Genomic DNA, 20697 nt, shown 5'->3' on the forward strand with positions numbered 1-20697 from the left:
GTCTAATTACACTGTATTCAGCACAAACTCAATAATATATCAGCAGCATGTATGTAAAAGTTTGTAGTTTTGAGATAATGACATTTATGCGTGGTTTGTGAAAATACAAAAAAAAATTCTCACTGAAATAAGGCCATGAAACCCATACTGATTATTTCTTCACAAGACTTTTGAAAATTGTATGACGTAGCCTAGAATATTTGCTCTAAAACAATGTGAAAATCACCCTGACTGCTCATTCAGATAAGACAATATATTGATTTAAAAATTTTACGACGTGTTTTGTGCCACAAAGCTTTATGCGGGAGCTCATTAATATGTAAGCTTTTCACACCTGAGAAAGACAAAGACCCTCCTCTAACTGCCCTATTAGGAGCTATCAGGCCCCTATCATTCTGAGCAACCTTGCACAAAAAATGAGATTTAAAAAATAATGGCTTTTAGATTGTTTGATTTATTTACAACACAACATAATCCAAAGATAACCAATGATCCAAAGACAGAGACCTTTGTGCCATTCCTAAAAACATTGTACATACCTTTAATTTCCAAGGTGTTTGATTTTCACTTTACCATGTTCATGTACAGAGACTCTGTGAATGTTGAAGTCAGCAGGACTCAGTGGCATCTGGGCCCTGAAAAAAACAACAAAAAAACTGAACATACTGATATCAAGAGAAAGGCCTGCACGATTTGGGGAATACATTTTAGATTTTTCTGGTTAAAATTGCTTTTTAAAATTCACAGAATACACACACACGTTTCCAACAATAATATAATGAACACCAGGTTTGTTGTGCCTTGTAGGCATAGGCTATGCGCAGTGCTGCATAAAATAATAATAACAATAACCATAGCAGCCTATAAATCTTCCAAAATATTTCAGTAACAACTAAGCTAGAGAAAAATATATTGATTATCATGTTACTTCAAATGTTTCCATTCGTTATGATGATATGAAATGAGATAATAGTAAAAACATGAAGCCGTTTGGTGCGTTTTGCTTTTCGAATGTATCAAATATGATACATTCAAACGCGATCGCGCTCAAATATAAAACATTACGGTTACCATATACATATCTACGTTTGAGCAGATATCCACAAACACAGTAACAGTAAACACGGGTCTAAATATTACAATATTCACCATATATCTAGCAACAGATCAACTGCAATGTGACATTTATGCAACAATAACAAACTAATATGTAAGAATGTCTTACCTTACACCTTTCTTGTCTTCAAATCGCGTTCTTCTTCTGAGGTAGCCTAAATCCAATGTAAACTCTCGGTGCGCCTTTCAAACTCGACGAAAAGCAGAGACTTGTGAAGTGTTTTGGTGTTTTGTTTTTGAGGTAATGAGCGCGTTCGCGTTCCATGTGGAGATTTGCATGTGAATGTCTTTTGCGCGAGTAGGCGTGGTCAAATTAAAAGTAATTAGGAAGCGTTTGAGAAGCTGGACATCTTGTTGGTTTTATACAAATTACTTAAACAGAGAATATTTGTTTTCAGTTTGAATCCGATCATTTAAAAGTACACACTTAAATGTTTATAAAGGTATATGGCTCATAAATGTGTGATAAGTATTCGCTGAGTTTTGTTTCAGTTTATAGACGTGCTCAAGAAAAAAAAGTTCACCGCGACGGAGAGGCAGAACGCACACCCTGTTTATTTTCTTTATTTTACAAAAGCACAATGTTTTGATTTTATTGTAAGTGGACACATACAAAAGTAGAAATATTTTTTCACATCACATACTTTTTTCTGTATGACCATAAATGACGGAGTAATTTAAGTTTATAGTTCTACAATGTGAAGAAAATCCAGCAAAACGCGCGGGCGCGTTTGCCGACCTCAGAGGGTTAAAACCGACTGACAACTATATATGGGCATCATGTTATGACACGAAACGAAGGATTTCAACATGTCTTCTCAAAAGCGAAAGAAGAAGAGAAATTTCTCAGATGCAGAAATTGAAGTTTTATTATCAGAAGTTCATTCAAAACGCCACATTTTATTTTCAAGCGTACATAGTGGCGTATCAGGTCCTAAAAAAAAAGGATTTTTTAGGCAATAATGCTTTTACCTAAATGCTTTAGGTAAAAATGCTTGGCAGCATATTACAGATGCAGTTAATGGAGTTTCATCTGTTAATCGAACAGTCCCAGAAGTGAAAAGAAAATGGTTCGACATGAAGCTTGACTGCAACACTTGTGACTTGTGGACTTGTAAAAAAAAATAAAATAAAAAAATAAGCTTGAATATAAAAAAATAAATAAAAAATAAAAAAATAAAAAAAGACTTGCGGACTTGTTTTCCGTTTGCAGATGCTATTACCGGCTCTCGTAATAAAAGTAAAAAGAAAAACCGTATGTAATTACTATATATAATATTTTTTCAAAATGCTGTGTAAATATGTACCCGATTAAGGTGAATTAAAATGCAGCCTTATTAATGAGCAAAACGTTTGGATGTTAAACGCACTATTTACACGTGGCTGGGAGCAGGTGTAGATTTCTTTTGTACCAACTAACATTTGGAAAATACAAACATTTTAATGAATCCGAAAATTTACGGCAGAACCACTTTATACACGATTTACAAAAAAATTCGTTCTGCTCTTGATTCATGAATGAGACCCATTGTTGGCTTTATTCTTGTAGGACCACAACAGAAGATTGATGAGGAAGCAAAGAAGGTTCAGTCCAAACCTGTGGTGGATGAACAAGTGGTTCGGCCCAAGGCAAGTTCAGTCGCCCCTGGTAATCTGTCCACTAGTGACTTCCCAGTTCTTGGTTCCAAGATGCCCAATGCTGAGGAGAAGAAACTGAAGGAGGGAAGAGGGCTTGTCTTCTATGAGTCCTTCTACAGCCAGATGGCGGAGGTTCATGGTGCAAACATGTGGGCAGCAGAAGCCTTGCTGGAAGATGAAAACAATGTTGGGAGACAGAGAAAGGCCATGAGCTCAAGCGAAGTGAACAGTTTGGCGGAGGATGTCATGAGAGCCCTTGCAGCCGAAGGAGAGCATGTGACCATCGAGAGGGTTTGTGTCTTGGGAAATTATCCAGACCTTAGTGCTGGGCGGTATGACCAAACATTTATATCACGGTATTTTTCTAAATTATACCAGTTTCACGGTACATGATGGTGTATTTATTTTATTTTTTTAAAAGCATAACTGGGTGTTAACCACATTTTATTTTGATTGAGAGAGGAAACACTGCAGTGGATTGACTCAGAATGCCCTATTTTACTGTTATGAGTGAATATTGTAGAAAAATCCCACACTAGTATAAATACAGGTTTGTAAGACCCCATAAAATGATGCTGTTTACAAAGAGGTCCAGCAGGAGGCGCTCATAAACGCTGCTTTATCAGGAAAGATAAAGAAAGATTGAATGAAAATAACATAGAAACTTTTCTAAAGACAGTCAGTTCCCTTGAAATACATTCATATAAAAACACCCGTGCCGTGTCTTGACTTTGAAACATGCAGTGCTCATGTTTATTTAACAATGTCAAAGCCTTCTGGAAAATCTATTTGTGCCGGGCAGTGTTGATATTGTGAACCAATGTATGGGAAACACTGTAATATAGCAATGTAGCAGTAAATGACTTGTAGCAGTAAATGAAGAGATGTCTCATCGATCACAAGTTCAGTATGGCGTACCACAAGGCTCAGTACTAGGACCGCTGCTGTTCACTCTGTACATGCTACCCTTGGGAGATATCATTAGGAAACATGGAATTAGTTTTCACTGTTATGCTGACGATACTCAGCTGTATATTTCTTCAAAACGAAACTTACCAATTCACAAAATTAACGGAATGCATAGCTGATATAAAAAAATGGATGACTCGTAATTTCCTACTTCTAAATTCTGAAAAAACTGAGATTCTAATTATTGGACAAAAAACTTCCTCACGTAATAACCTAGAATACTGTCTAACACTTGATGGCTGCTCTGTCAAGTCTTCGTCGTCGGTTAGGAACCTGGGTGTGCTCTTTGATACCAATCTTTCATTTGAAAGTCACGTGTATCTGTATCTGTATCTGTAGTAGTAGTACTCACTAGTCACTAGTATCTGTAAAACCGCATTTTTCCATCTTAAAAATATATCTAAATTACGCCATATGCTCTCAATGACAAATGCGGAACAATTAGTTAATGCGTTCATGACCTCAAGGCTAGATTATTGTAATGCTCTACTGGGTGGTTGTCCTGCACGCTTAATAAACAAACTACAGCTGGTCCAAAACGCAGCAGCTCGAGTTCTTACCAGAACCAGGAAGTATGACCATATTAGCCCGTGTTGATTTAAGAATCTTGCTTTCCCCTGTTGTTTAATTTCATGGAAACAGACACCAGTGATTTTGCCAAAAGATATCTCGTATTTATTTAATTAATATAAAACATAGGAGAGAGAGACATTGGACTAGCGAAGATCTAATTCAGCTGCTCAGTCATCTTTCCATTATTTCCATCTCTTCTCTAATTTTCGGACAAACAGGGCTTGGTTTTTATATCCCTGACCAAGGAAAAAAACTACATCTCCATAGGAACACATACATTTAGCAGAAGAACATATGGTTTCCATTAACATTGGAATGTATTCCCCTTATACTATGCTTGATGAAAAACTGCATATACATTTCAGTCCAGCAGCACACTCAAGTCCAAAGTCTCCCAAAGTCTCTCCCACATATTCACAAAATACAATGAGTACAAATAATTATGAATGTATATAAAGAGTATAAAAGAGATACATAATACTACTGATTACGAATATTAATGAAAGGTAAAAAAAGTAATAATAATACTAAAAACATTAAATGATGAAATTTGAGTCTTCAGTCCCTCCACTGGAACTACGGCCGTCAGTTCCACCATCATTCCCAGGTGGCCAACCTATAGAAGTGATAGTGAGGAGGAAAAGCAGACCAAGAAATAGATATAAAGAATAGAAGACTAGAAACAGAAATGAAAACAAAACAAAAAGTAAAGAACAAAGAACCCCAACCCATGTTATGTCCCCGCATACTATGTGTCATTTTAACATCTATGTGTAAGCATTTAAAAATGAACCCCAATCATCTAAGAAAAGAAAAAGTAATAAGTCTTCTGCCAGTGCCTTGACTCGTTAATTACTTAACTCCTCAAGTTCCTCAACACAACAGTCTGTGGTAGAAATCATTGGTGTATCACCTTCAGCCCAATATCCATTCTTTCCTAATCTAATTACTGAATTTCCTTGTCTAACCCCCATTGATTGGAATTGTCTAACTGTCATAATATTACGTTTCCCATATTGAGGCCATACCATAAACAAGGGTAATGTTCCAGAACCTGACAACAAATTTTCATTAATGACAATTTTAATTAATGGAACATGCTTAGCAGAAGTCAAATTAAGTTGATTACCGAAAACCACTAACACAGATTCCACTATTCGCTCAGGAATTTGACCCATTCGAATAACTTGAATATCCTCTACCATTTGATCCTTCAAATTTTGAGCCAGAAATAAACACGCTGCACGATGCGTCTCAAAATTAGATGACTTTGTTAATGCATCTGCCAATTCCTTCGCTGCGTTATTAAGATGCTGACCCGCTGCTATAATATGTAGAGAACCTTGAAGAGCCTCAGTGAGTCCTTTCCCAGTCATTGTTCCCACCCACTGAGTATATTTGCTTAATTGATTCATTTGAGCAGTATTACTAATTGAATTGACAGAACCGAATACCCCCGCTATATCTCCCCATATACTTCGAGATTTACGATTTCAACTTCTCAGAGGATCTTTAGAGGTATAATATTTAATTTCTTTTTCCAACCAACTCCGTATTTGTGTGAAATTTCCACAATAGGACTGATCAAAAACAGTAAGAAGAGATATCAAGTTATAATTAATGCGTTGTCGCACCATATGGGCTTCATTTATCAAGGTTTTGGTTTCTTTTGCTAACAAGATACCATGAGCTGGTGCCGTAGTCGTATTTGGGCAAGTATTAGCTTTGTTTGTCTTTTCCGCAGAAAGATAAAAACACCGTCCAATTTCCCCAGTTTCTAGTTCAGTCTCACAATATTCATTTGCATCTTCCGAATGCCAAACTCTTATGTAATTTCCCTTGAATCTGGTTGTCCCTGAGGTAGTATCCCTTAGAAACCCCTCACATGGCAACACTATGGGATAGATACAGCCTTGGGCTAGTGAATCCCATATTGTAAGCATGTGGGTCCGATTCAAAATGAAGTTCATTTCCACATTAGTAAATGTTATGAGGTCTAACCCCACAATTTCACATTGTTCTTTTGAACAAATTTCTCGTCTTTGAGCACTACCAGAATATCCCCCATCTTTCACCGGCCAGATTATTCTGCTTTTGTAACATTGATGATGAAAGTTACATCCACCATAGATGCCCTCACGATATTTATCAAGGTCTTTATCATTACGTGGCACCCAATCCCATAATCCCCATTTGGAAATAAAGGGAAGAGTAAAACGTTGGCCTGATTTCAGAGTTGCATTCCGAGTGATTCCTTGAACTCGAGGAGTCCATAAAGCCTGGCTTCCTTGGTAAATGCCAAGTAAAATGAAAAATAAGCATACCATTGTTGCTGGGTATCGAGAATAACTTGCAACCATCTCTAATCAATGTCAATGGAAATGATCCCTGAAATGGAAGCAGAGAAATAATTAAACATCACTTCTTTATTCCCAATCTTTAAAGCTAATGGATGAACAGTGCTCAATATCAGGCCATAAGCCATCATTATCATTTTGTTCATTCACTAAGCAAGGTTTAACTTGTGACCAATGATACCATCTATCTGTTCCTACACCCTTCCCTTTAAGGCAAACACTTGTATCGGTTGTTAAGAGTATCTCATATGGTCCCTCCCATCTAGGCTCTAAACCTTTCCTAGCAATGCGTTTGACCATAACAAAACTGCCTAACTCAGGAATGTGTGGAATATCAGTAGTGGTATGTTTTTCATCCCATTGCTGTTGAGCTTCTCGCACTTTCTTATTATTGTCTTTGGTAGCTTTGTCCAGCATTGTTAGATAACGCCGTAACTTCTCTTGGAACAAAGTAGAATCTCCTCCTGTTCCCGCAGGTGGCGGAGCATCAGGAGGTAGGACCATTGCTCTTCCAGTCATCAGTTCAAAAGGAGTTAGTCCTGTTACTCTGTTTGGAGTTGCTCTCAAGTTCCACAGAATAGCAGGTAATAACTTATGCCAACCTTGGCCAGTTTGCAGAATGGCTTTGGTAAGAGCGGTTTTCAACGATCTGTTCATTCGTTCTACCATGCCTGAGCTTTCCGGATGGTACGGAATGTGAAACTTCTGTTTGATCCCCATCAATTTCATTGCTTCCTTCATCAGTTTTCCAGTGAAGTGAGTTCCATTGTCAGAATCAATTTCATATGGAAGACCCCAGCGAGGAAAAACTTCTTCCACCATTACTCGTGCTGCCGCTTCAGCTGTGCAAGTTCTCGTAGGGAATGCTTCCACCCACCTAGTAAATCTGTCCATGATTACTAGAATGTATTGGTACCCTCCACTGGGTGATAAAGGTCCTGTGAAATCGATTTGGAGGTGTGTCCATGGACCTGTTGGTCTGGGTGCATGTGACATTCGCACCTTTACAGATTTTCCCACATTTGCTTTCATGCAAATTAAGCATCTTCTACAGTAATCATCAATGTCTCTCATCATTCGTGGCCACCACCACATCTCGCTGATTTGAGCTTTCATTGCTTTTGCTCCAGCATGCACTTTTCCATGATATAGCTGCATTAGTTCTCTTCTTGTTCCAATCGGCATCACCACTTGTCCGGTTGGAATTCTCCAAATGCCTTGATCATCCTCTTTCGCTCCTGCTTTTATCCATTGTTCTTTCTCTTCATCTGTCTCTGTTTGATATGACAGAAGATGGCGCTCAGGATTATCTTTGCTGTTTTCCTGTACCATGGTAACAGGAGTAAGAGGTAGTAAAGCTGCTTCTCTAGCTGCTGCATCTGCTGCCGCGTTTCCTTGACTTTCTTTGGACTTGTCTGATTGATGTGATTTTACTTTGATCACGGCTGCTTCTCTTGGTAAGTGACATGCTGCAATCAAGCGACGAATTATGGAAGCGTGTTGTATTTCGCTCCCGCTACTAGTGATAAGTCCACGTCTTTTCCACAGAGCAAGATAGTCATGGACCACACCAAAAAGCATAACGACTATCTGTGTAGATGTTGACTCGATCTCCTTCTGATAGTTCAAAAGCTTCCGTAAGTGCCGTGAGCTCAGCTACTTGTGCTGAAAATTGCCCAGGAAGAGCTCCTTTCTTCACAACAGTTCCATCAGCTTCCACTACAGCCCATCCAGTATGTCGTTTTCCATCAACGTAATAACTGGATCCATCAACCCATAACTCTTTATCTGGATTTTCAAGAGGGATTGGATTAACAGGACCATGGCTTTCCTCTTCTACTTGTTTTTCACACTCATGTGGTTCTAGCATCATTGTTGCAGGGTTAAGGGATGTGTCTCTGATTATTTCCACTCTCAAATCCTTGTTCAACAAAGTTGCTTCCCATTTTGCTCTTCTTGCGTCAGTTATGGTCTTGATGTTTGTGTTGTTCAACAACGTCACTATACTGTGTGGAGTGTGAAGTATGATGGTTTGTGCTCCTATCAAATTTTCCACAGCATCCACTGCCCATGTGGCACCATCGAGAGCTTGTATACATCGTGGTTGACCAATCATTGTGACAGGAATCTTTGTGGAAAAGTATCCAACTGGTCTGTATCGATCACCTGGTTTTTGACACAGTACTGCTGAGTAGGTCTCATTTCCCACCCTGGTCCACAAATGGAATGGCAATCATCCATCGGGAAGTCCCAAGGCTGGGGCTGATGTCAGTTTCTCTTTCATAGATGTAAATGCTTCCTCAGCTTCTGGTGTCCAGGTTATCTGCTCCACTCCAGGCTTTCCTCCCTTGTACAAGTCGATGAGAGGACTAGTGATGCTGGCAAAATCAGGTATATACTGGCGACAGTAGTTGAAAAGTCCCATCACCTTCCGTATTCCTGTAACTGTTAGAGGTTTTGGGAGTTGCCGTAATGCCTCTACACGCTCTGTTGTCATTCTCCTTCCCTCGACAGATATTTCTTGGCCCAAGTAGATAACCTTGGTTTTGGCCAACTGTGCTTTGTCGGGGTTGACTTTGAATCCTCCTTTCCTAAGGGCTTGTAGGACAACATTCAGAGCAAATATATGGCTGTTTTCATCTGGGCTTGCAATCAACAAGTCATCAACATATTGGATGCAAACACTCCCTGAACTCTCAATTTCAGCTTTTCGCTCCGTTAAGAACTGATCCAAAGTTCTATGGAATACCACAGGAGATAGATTAAGCCCTTGTGGGAGTCTGTTCCAGACAAACTGTTTTGCCCCCACTGTGAAGGCCAATTTCTCTTGAGATCTTTCGTCAATAGGTATAGACCAGAAAGCCGACAGTACATCTAATACTGTGAAAATTCTTGCGTTTCCTGGAATATCATTCAGAATGGTGGCTGGATTGGCCACAATAGGATGCGGTTTTGGTGTTACACTGTTAAGTCTTGTGTAATCGATGGTTAATCTCCATGAGTTATCCGATTTCTTGACAGGCCATACAGGACTATTAGTGGTTGATGAAGATTGTCTGATGATTCCTTCAGCTTCCAAGTCTGCCACTATCTCTTCCACAGCTTGTCTTGCTTCAGGTCGGATAGGGTATTGTTTATGAGGGGCATGTATCGGTCCCTCAATAACAACAGGGTCAATGTTGGCTTTACCGCAATCCAATTTGTGTTTAGCCCAAACATCTGGATATAACTGACTGGAATATGCTCAATTTGCACTGCCGACTGTTTATTTACAGTACCGACTGTTTATATATACATTGCAATATCGTACCTTAACTGTAATATGCAATTACTTTCCACTGCACTTTCACTCGGATAGCTTCTGTCCAAACTTTATTTGCACTACTTTAAATCCATTGTTATACTGCTCATTAGCCTAACTTATACATATATCTATTTGTTAAATTCTGTTTATAGTATTAGCCATCTGTATATTATGCTCACATTCTGTTTATAGTAACAGCCATCTGTATATATATTCATAGTACATATCTATCTGTAAAATTCTGTTTATAGTAACAGCCATCTGTATATTATATTCAGTACATATCTATCTGTAAACATTCTGTTTATAGTAATAGCCATCTGTATATTATTATATTCAGTACATATCTAGCTGTAAACTCTGTTCACAGTAATAGTTATCTGTATATTATATTCATAGGACAATCTATCTGTAAATTTTTGTTTATAATAGTATTCAACTCTATATTTATTCAGTACATATCCATGTTCTGCACTTATGAACCACTGTATATCCTGCACTTGCTGCTATTGCACTTCTGGTTAGACCTAAACTGCATTTCGTTGCCTTGTACCTGTACTTGTGTAATGACAATAAAGTTGAATCTAATCTAATCTAATCTAATAAACTGCACAGAAGTCCCCACACACCATCTTTTCCCCAATCTCTGATAATTGGTTTTGCCGTACCAACAGACGTTAGATTACATGTGCGATCTTCGTGTGGTATTATTCCAGCTGTTACGATTTGACGACTGTCGGTAAATATGATCATGTTCAACAGTGGAAGAATGTCCATGCCAATAAGGCTTCCTTGTGAATTCGGCCCTACCCAGAAAGATGTCCATAAGACTTCATCTTCATGTATTTGCAAAGGAACTTGTATACTTTTGCGAAATTTAGTGATACCTCCTCCAACTCCTTCAACTTCCATAGTTTCATCTGTTGTAGGTAGGTTCAGATCTGTTATCGAAATCGCTGCTCCTGTGTCAACCAAAATGTCACATGGGTGGCCCCCTATCAATGCATTGACGAAAAGGCGATTGTCTCTTTTCTTACTAATACAGGGGGCCGCTGATTCCTATTGCGGATGCATAATTCCCTCTATGAGCTGACGGACTTGCGCTTCAGTCCACGTCTTCCCTTGAGAGGTTTCATCATTTTTTTTCGCACTGACTTGTTTAAATGATGGACCTTGACCTTCTGCTCCACCTCCTTTAGCCCAACAATCTTTTATTGAGTGGCCACGCTTTCCACAGTTGGTGCAGAAAATCATCCTCTTCTTTGTGTCCATGTTGTATTGAGCTGTTGCCACTCCTCTTCGATTTGGCTTGTTTCCTTCTTCCTTGTTTGATCTCATAGCCATCTCTAAGCGCCCAGCCCATTGTAAAATCTGATCATATGTCTCACCTGGATTGACTCCAAGTGATAAGGCTTGTTGGTATTTTGTACTAAGTCCATCCACAAGTGTGTCAGTGAACTGTACATCATCTCTGTCAGGTTGTTTCTTAGCACAGAGAGCCCATCTCTCGTAAGCATTCCACTTACGCAGAGCATATTCATCTGGAGATTCATCATCCTTTTGCTTAATCAATGTCACTAATGTGAAAGGAATTTTTCCACTGCCCAAGATTTCTTGGATTTCTTTTCGAAACACATCTAATGCTTGCCAAAGACCCAGGGGTCGCCCCTGGTCATCAACCCACAAATGTATCCATTGGGCTGTGGTTATCGAAGCTGGCAAGCGTTCCCATCTGTCTCTTGGGATTTTAGCTTTCACAATGGTGTGTATGTCTTTTAATGTCATTTGATGTGCTTCAACCAGAGAGTCTAATTCTCGCCAAAACTCTGTGTTTGGATCTTGTCTCTTCAGAGGAGGCAAGGCTGTGAGAATGGCTTGACGCTCTCCTGGTGTGAATGGTCTCTCTTCTGTCATCATTTCAGATTGTAAGTCTTCCCTTTTAACAACAGGTGAAGAAAATTCAGGACCGATCTTGTCAACTGTGATCATGTCGTCATCTCTTGTCTCATCATCCCAGTCAGATCCATAATTACGAGCTGGTGTACATCGCAACATGTCTCTGTTTGGCTGGGCTGATTTAGATCTTGTTATTACTGGAGCTGCTTGTGCAGATGCAATGTACATCTTGTCAACTGGACCTCCATTTGATCTCGAAGGTTGAGACTGTGTCACAGGTTTAGATGAACTTGTATATTGTTCGGGCAAAGCTGGATAGATTGGTTTATAAGGAGGGGGCGTTACTGTGGTTGCGGATTTCACTGGTGGTTGTGAATATTTTCTTTCCGCTTCAGTTATTATATTTGTCCAATCTGGATCAAACGAATCATCATTGGTTGTATTTTCTCCATCTGAACATTTAATAGACATGATTTTGTTCAACTTATTAAATGCTTCGATTTGAGGCTTCATTACTTCAGCAAGTGGAACTGGACCGCCATTTATATCACAACAAATTCCACCTTGCTTTACAATCCAATGAGCTGCCAGTATTGGACATGCTTGTGATTTTATCTTGTCTTTTTGAGACTCGAACCAGTGTAACTGTGCATCCATATTTGCATTTATGTCAAGTCCTTTTTTCAAAAGCTTAGCTTGTTTCTTGTTCTTTCTTTCAAGGTACCAAGCCGAAATTGTTCTGCTGTTACAGTCACTTTCTGCCATCTTGCAAAGTTACTTTGTGCTGCTCAGAACAGCAGGGATGTGTGTGTCTGTGAGTGTGTTTCTCTAAGGGTGGGGCTATGGTACTCTGCTTCTCTCTCGCTCTCTCTGTATATTATGTGTGTGCGCTCAGAACTGCAAGCCTATGTATGTGTGTGTATGCATATGTGCATGTATGTATGTGTGTGTGTGTGTGTGTCAGAGGCTACCCTTCTTCTCTCTCTCTCCCTCCCTTCTCCAAACTACAGTATATGTGTGTGTGAAGGTATGGAGCAAATTCTGAAGGGAGGGGCTGCCTCACTCTTTCTCCCTTCTTTCACTTCACAGAACAAAAGAAAATTTTATAGAAAAGTTAACTTCAATGTTTTTCAGTATTTTTGTTTAGTTTCCAGTTAACTCAAAACAATTTTTTTTATTTATTTTTTTAAATATTTGTGGATTTTCTCTCAGATTAATTTCTTGTTTTCTTTTTCCTTTTTTTTTTCTTTCTTTCTTTAAGCTTACTCTGATCAGTATCCTCAAAATATTTGAACAGCTTTACGGTCAAAGTTAGAATGCACGCGATCCTAACTATTTTAACTCGTATTACTCCAGCGTGTTAATGTTTTAGAGTTTTTCCCTGCCATCGTTTTAAACAGACTCGCCACACTTAACCGCTCATGTCAATCGAGCTTTGCTTGTGTTTCACCTCCTCGCCTCGAGTACGAATCTTCCGTGTGTTGGATATATTTTAGAGATTACTCTGCCATCGTTTTAAACAGTCTCGCCATATTATCCAACCACCAATCAGTGACAACCAGCAAATAATAGTTTTACCGTCTTACAGCTAATTCTCCCAAATTTTTGACTAGATGGTCTTTTTTCTAAAAAAGATCCTTCTCAATCCCAGCATATCAAATAACTTTAGAGGTTTACTTTTCAGAGAACTTAAATAAGCCAAATTAAATTGAATTATTTTTATTTTTTTATTAAACTATGTTTTATATTCTTTGGCAAAACCACAGGTTCCTTAAACAACACAGTTCTTTTTAGCAGTTACAGTCATTGTCTCTAATCATCAACTTTTATATAAAGGAAAAAGTCTTACCTTGAGACATTATTTCTGGATATACTATCCTGTTCGTGACGCCAAATTGTTGATTTAAGAATCTTGCTTTCCCCTGTTGTTTAATTTCATGGAAACAGACACCAGTGATTTTGCCAAAAGATATCTCGTATTTATTTAATTAATATAAAACATAGGAGAGAGAGACATTGGACTAGCGAAGATCTAATTCAGCTGCTCAGTCATTTTTCCATTATTTCCATCTCTTCTCTAATTTTCGGACAAACAGGGCTTGGTTTTTATATCCCTGACCAAGGAAAAAAACTACATCTCCATAGGAACACATACATTTAGCAGAAGAACATATGGTTTCCATTAACATTGGAATGTATTCCCCTTATACTATGCTTGATGAAAAACTGCATATACATTTCAGTCCAGCAGCACACTCAAGTCCAAAGTCTCCCAAAGTCTCTCCCACATATTCACAAAATACAATGAGTACAAATAATTATGAATGTATATAAAGAGTATAAAAGAGATACATAATACTACTGATTACAAATATTAATGAAAGGTAAAAAAAGTAATAATAATACTAAAAACATTAAATTATGAAATTTGAGTCTTCAGCCCGGTTCTGTCAAAACTGCACTGGCTCCCTATTAAACATCGTATAAATTTTAAAATATTGCTGATTACTTACAAAGCACTAAATGGTTTAGCTCCGCAGTACTAACGCATTATAGTCCTTCACGTCTATTGCGATCTCAAAATTCCGGCCAGTTAATAAAACCTAGAATATCAAAATCGACTGCTGGCGGTAGATCCTTCTCCTATTTAGCACCAAAACTTTGGAACAGTCTTCCTAACATTGTCCGGGAAGCAGACACACTCTGTCAGTTCAAAGCTAGATTAAAGGGATAGTTCACCCAAAAATGAAAATTCTGTCATCATTTACTCACCCTCAAGTTGTTCCAAACCTGTATGAGTTTCTTTGTTCTGCTGAACACAAAGGAAGATATTTGGAAGAACGTTTGTAATCAACAGATCTCGGTCCCCATTGACTTCCATAGTAGGAAAAAAATATACTATGGTAGTCAATGGGGACCGAGATCTGTTTGGTTACAAACATTCTTCCAAATATCTTCCTTTGTGTTCAGCAGAACAAAGAAACTCATACAGGTTTGGAACAACTTGAGGGTGAGTAAATGATGACAGAATTTTCATTTTTGGGTGAACTATCCCTTTAAAGACACATCTCTTTGACCTAGCATTCACATAATACATTATAGACTTCTATAATTGGCCGATCCAGGCCGTATCCAGATCTGATGAAGGACCAATCTCTGTTACCATAAATTATACGTTTATCTCTGTAAAGCTGCTTTGAAACAATCTACATTGTTAAAAGCGCTATATAAATGAAGATGACTTGACTTGACTATAATTTGACAGCTATTAATTATAGTTTAACCTGTCCATCTTCATACATCTGTGCATCACCACACAGTGCAACAGTGAAAAGACCCTCTCAAACAGTGTTGCGCCGTGTTCCCAATATTGTTAAAGTGACATACACCGGTATTGAGGTATATTAAACAATCATATCATAACAAAAATAAACACCGGTATTCGGTATGAACCGGTATACCGACCAGCACTATCCAGACCTATTTTGTGCTCATCCCAATGTCAATACCATGACTAATTTTTATTTTTTTCTATTGTCAAAGGTAATAAGCAGAGTTTGCTCACTTCAGCATCTTCCTGCAGTGCAGGACCTTCAGCGCACCATCCAGGAGATCAATCTGTACATTGAGGTATGAGGTCTACACAAAAGTCCCCGTGTAGGTTTGTGATGAGACTTGTCTCAGAGGCCTCATTTATAACTGTTGCGTCGCACAAAACAGGCCCTGAAAGAGCGTACGCATAAGTTCACATAAGTTCACACTTCACACACATAAGTTGTGATTTATAAAAACACAGTTGACGGGAGAGTGTGTAAGGACATCTGTAAGTAAACTCTGATCATGCGTATGAATATTCTAGAGACACCGATGTTGATCTGAGGGACTGACGGCTGATGAAGGAAAACCACTTTAATATTCATTATGAGTCCTTATCACAAATACAGTGCATGTTCACAATAACAGTTTAAATACATACAAGAATGATTTAAACTCTGTTTTACATCTGATATACACATTTAGATTAAATATGCTATTCTCAGTGGAGTTAAGATTATATTCTATATTCTAATAAATAGAAATATTAATAGTGGATGCGCTGCTGTTGAACACTTTTCCTGAGGCATGCTGTGTGTTAATGTTTGCTCAGCGCATGATAATAGCAGAACTCGTGGACTGAGGAAATATTTACACGCAAATAATGATCAATAATGAACACAATCTGTTTCCATTAAAAATATAAAGCAATTAAAAATACTGTTTGTCCAGTGGAAAAGATTGAGAAAAACTTTCTCTGAAATGTATTTTATACTATTTGATTTATTTATTATCTCATATTTTCCTAATGTCTTGTACCTGTTGTATTGCAAATTTATTAAATGTTTAATTTAGGTTACTGATTTTAGCATGTGAGGCATAGATGATGATATTTCAAAGAAGATTAAGTCAAGCAACCCAGGTGTCGGACATTAACCTTTGTATCCGGAACAGTGTCATGGTCCCAAGTTAAGCTATGATCATATGAAGGTATGGGTGATACTGTCAGGCTGATCGGATCATTTGAATGCTAGTGTTATGCTGATTCTTGATTGAATCAAATCATCCCTATGCTTTGTTTTGATTTATCTCCACCTCCAAAAGTCCCTCCTCCTTGTAAATGTATAAAAACTATACTGTATAGAACTCAGTTAGACTTTGGTGACTGCAGCTACCGACAGCTCGTGTTCTCAATAAACAAAAGCCAGCAGCCATATCACCCTGTAGCCCAAGACTGGTTGCCCACTGAAGCTAAGCAGGGCTGAGCCTGGTTAGTACCTGGATGGGAGACCTCCTGGGAAAACTAGGTTGCTGCTGGAAGAGGTGTTAGCGAGGCCAGCAGGGGGTGCTCACCCTGTGGTCTGTGTGGGTCCTAATGCCCCAGTATAGTGACGGGGACACTATACTGCCAAAAGAGCACCGTCCTTCGGATGAGACGTAAAACCGAGGTCCTGACTCTCTGTGGTCATTAAAAATCCCAGGATGTCCTTCGAAAAAGAGTAGGGGTGTAACCCCGGCATCCTGGCCAAATCTGCCCCTTGGCCTCTGTCCATCATGGCCTCCTAATCATCCCCATATACTGATTGGCGTCATCACTGTCTCCTCTCCACCAGTAAGCTGGTGTGTGGTGGGCGTTCTGGCGCAATATGGCTGCCGTCGCATCATCCAAGTGGATGCTGCACATTGGTGGTGGTTGAGGAGATTCCCCCCTTCCATATGTAAAGCGCTTTGAGGTCTCAGAAAAAGCGCTATATAAATGTAACTAATTATTATTATTATTAATAAAGAATCCTGCTGAAGAACGAACCAAGTCTCCTGGTCTTCGAAAGCTGAGTTTCCAACATACCGATAAACATGGCATCACATGCATGAATATGCATATGCAAATTATATGCAGATGAGGATATGCACAGTAAAGGAGGCGTTGTAAGCTCATATATGGTTATTTCGGAGAGGAGACGCATGTTCACAATCTTCCTCTGACGGGGGTTTATAAAGGGGATTCTGCACAGGTTCTGGCGTATGCTCGCTTTTATAAGTCTGAATTTTTTTTGCCGTACAACATTTTTTGCTTTCGGGCGCATGTACACTTTTAGTAATGTTTATAAATGAGACCCCTTGAGTTTACCTGATGTGTTTCTTTCCCTGTCAGTCAGTGGAGGCGGTGTCTTGCGTGTGCACACTTTACGAACTGGGACAGGGTCTGGCCAACCTGAAGAACAAGAAACGCTTTGAAGAACTCCATCTGGGCCCTCTTTGCAAGATCCCTCTTATCCACCGAATGTTCAAAATAGATGCAAATACTAAAGATGATGATGTACGTCAGATTACAACTGTGGACGTTCTTAAGGTGAGTCAGCTTGGCATTGGCTGTGTTCTTGACCAGTATTCAACATACTCATTGATTGAATAACTTTATTGTACCCAGGGGGAAATTCTTTTCCACAGCACTGCACTTGTTTAACCTGTTAAGCTGCAACCCCACTTTTGAAAAATCCCCAGAAATGACATACCCAAACTGAAACACATACAGTTCATGAACCCTTTGTACTAAAAGCACAAGTATGATCTCATTTGAAAGCTGACACCTGGCAGTTTATTGTAAATGTAGAATTAATTATTGTCATAATGAAAAAAATTGTTATAAATAGCTTCAAAGTTTTGTAAAGTTATTAGAAATTATTTTTTATGAAACATCCTCATGAAAATAAAATTGAAGTTGGCACTGGAGCAATCTAGAAATGCACTATAGCTAAAGCCACATGTCTAAACATTTTATGTTTAAAATCTGAAGATAATAAGTCCAAAACTCTGGATTTAGTTCAATGTTTTTCAAGACCATGTCAAATGACTTTATTTTTAACGTCCTGGAATGTCACATGATCATGGCTCTTCTTCATGTTCCATATATGGACTATTATTGTGCATATAGCGCCCTCAGGCTGTTGGTATGAATTAAAAACACAGTAAATCAGAGTACCAAATGCTCATAAAGATTACATCGACGCATTTGGGTATAAATTCAATAAATATTATTCCTGTCTATAGAAATATGATGTAAATCTATGAGAATCTATCAATATTTCTCCAAATCTGCACATTTTTTAGCTAAAGCCCTGAGGCACGTTGTTTTGTGTATCGCTGTCATGACGACAGCACGGAGTTTTTTATGAATGAAAGCGGCTGACGCGCATAATTCATATTAAAGGTATCAACTCATTTTTTCATTTCATAACTCCTGACACAAATTAAGACATAACTGTCACTATGAGTTTCTCAGAATACAATAGTGGTCAAATACTGAAACTTGAGTATTATATCTTTTTAATGATGTATAGTTTGTCAAGGTATAACATTAAATCTGATAGTAATTTTGAATTAAATAAATAAATAACGCTTCAGTGCGCCGACGCACTGGCAACGCTTAACAGGTTAACACACACAACATAACCAATATAATAGGGAAGACACAATACAAAAAAAAATACAAAAAAAAAAATCCTATACATCTGCATTGACGTAACGCTGTGGTTTTCTGCTTGCTTTAGAGTCTCAGAATATTCCGGAGAAGAAGCACGACACCTAGATTTGACCTTGCTGATTTCCTGAAGCACCTTGCAGACCATTATAGCTGCGAGTCGCCTTATGACCTCGGCATCAGAATCCAGAGTCTTGGGTTGTCCATTTTGGTAAGATTCCCTATTGTTGTTGCCATATTTTTTGGGTCTGTCCACCCCTCTTTCGGAAATGTCTGATTCGGTGTTGAGGGTTCTCACTACAAATAGGAATGCACGATACAGATGGTGCCCAACCAGAATGCGACTTTTACCGCCGCCGTTCCCGCGGCGGCAAAATTGGGATGTGTATTTGCTGCCTTTTACCGCTGAGTGGCGCTGTAATCACAGACTTTGAAAAGTGTCAGTTTATTCTCTTTAATGCCGTAATCTGCCGCGGCAGTAATCTGAGCTGAGGTCACAGATAAATTTAAGATAAATATTGTGGTTAAACGAATTCAAATTCATTTAATTTAAACAAAGTAGACACACGTTAACATTGTGTGCCCAGTTTTTCTATAATTTAGAAAGGCTATGTCAATAGGTTACTTGTCATTTACTTCGTGTTATTTTAATGTGTTTGTAGATTTATTAACTGAAACATAACAGTGAAATAAATTAAAATAATTTACCGTAAAATTAAAACATTTTCAGGACTTGCAGTTACTAACCGATGTTATTCGGTTTAAGCATTATTTCTTATATTCAGAATTAGGCTTACATGTTGTTATGATTATCAGTTGAATTCTTTAATAAATAATCAACCACACTGCCTATTACTACTGCCGCAGCAAAAATAAACCAGTCGAATTTCAAAGTCGTTCGCGAAATTACTATAGGCTATACCGGGCAAGTGACAGGGCAAAACAGCAGCAACTGCGGCATTTTAAAAGGTAAGCTTCCTATCTGTTTATTTTAAAAAAAAAAATAATAATAAAAAAAAAAATTCATTATTTGAACAAAAATGAGACTGATTGAATATGTTAAAATATAAACAAACAAAGCAGAGAATAAAACAAACTTTTAGGGAAAAAATATAGGCCTATTATGCTCAGAATTGGTTAACATTAACGAAAGCAAAATATGTAAAAATACATTTCAAACAAAATAAAACAAAACAAATTCGTGGCCGAGTGGTAGGCTATAACTTACGTTTCAAATCCCGAACAAACATGGGCTACTTTTTTATTATTAATTTGATTTGATAGTTCTAAAATATTGCTACACCATATTGTTTTTTTCTCCTATAGCCTATAGGCTATTAAATATTTTATATTTTTAAAATAAAATTACCATTCATTTCCATTTTACATTAGGGACAATCTTTTTCCAACAGAATGGCTGAATTAACATCTGCATAATAATAATAATAATAATAAATAAATAAACAGCACAAGGTCTTGTAAAAACACTTTTTTTATTTTTTGACATAATTTTTTTTTTTTTTTTTTTTTACTTTTAAAACAGAGAAAATAGTAGACCGAGGCTATTCAGACGATATCTGTGGTCAATGCATTAACAATAGACTCTCTGAGCTTCAAACGATCTGAGATCGAATCTCAGTATAGCCGACAGTGTTTATGTTTTTCCGTTCTTGATGCTTAAATATGCATCTGTTTATTAAAGTCAATCATCTTGTTTAATTATCAATTGTACATTAACATAAATTTGCTACATTCCAGTTGAGCCGCTGCACGCTATGACATATCTGATGAAGGAAGACTGTTAGCCGATTGCACCAGAAAATGAAGATGAT

At 38.0% G+C, this 20697-nt stretch overlaps 1 protein-coding gene across 1 annotated transcript in view; it reads left to right on the top strand.

The window, feature by feature from the left end:
- The window catches only part of LOC311284941 (uncharacterized protein), a 227028-nt gene that overhangs the window by 49218 nt on the left and 157113 nt on the right, over positions 1 to 20697 (top strand). The window contains exons 8-11 of the mRNA XM_084400254.1: positions 2666 to 3045; positions 15397 to 15483; positions 17540 to 17737; positions 18936 to 19076. Coding sequence (XP_084256380.1) covers positions 2666 to 3045; positions 15397 to 15483; positions 17540 to 17737; positions 18936 to 19076 — 806 coding nt within the window. The remainder of the gene's footprint in view (positions 1 to 2665; positions 3046 to 15396; positions 15484 to 17539; positions 17738 to 18935; positions 19077 to 20697) is intronic.

Source organism: Rutilus rutilus (assembly GCF_951802725.1).
Source record: "Rutilus rutilus genome assembly, chromosome: 25".
Lineage (NCBI taxonomy): Eukaryota > Metazoa > Chordata > Actinopteri > Cypriniformes > Leuciscidae > Rutilus > Rutilus rutilus.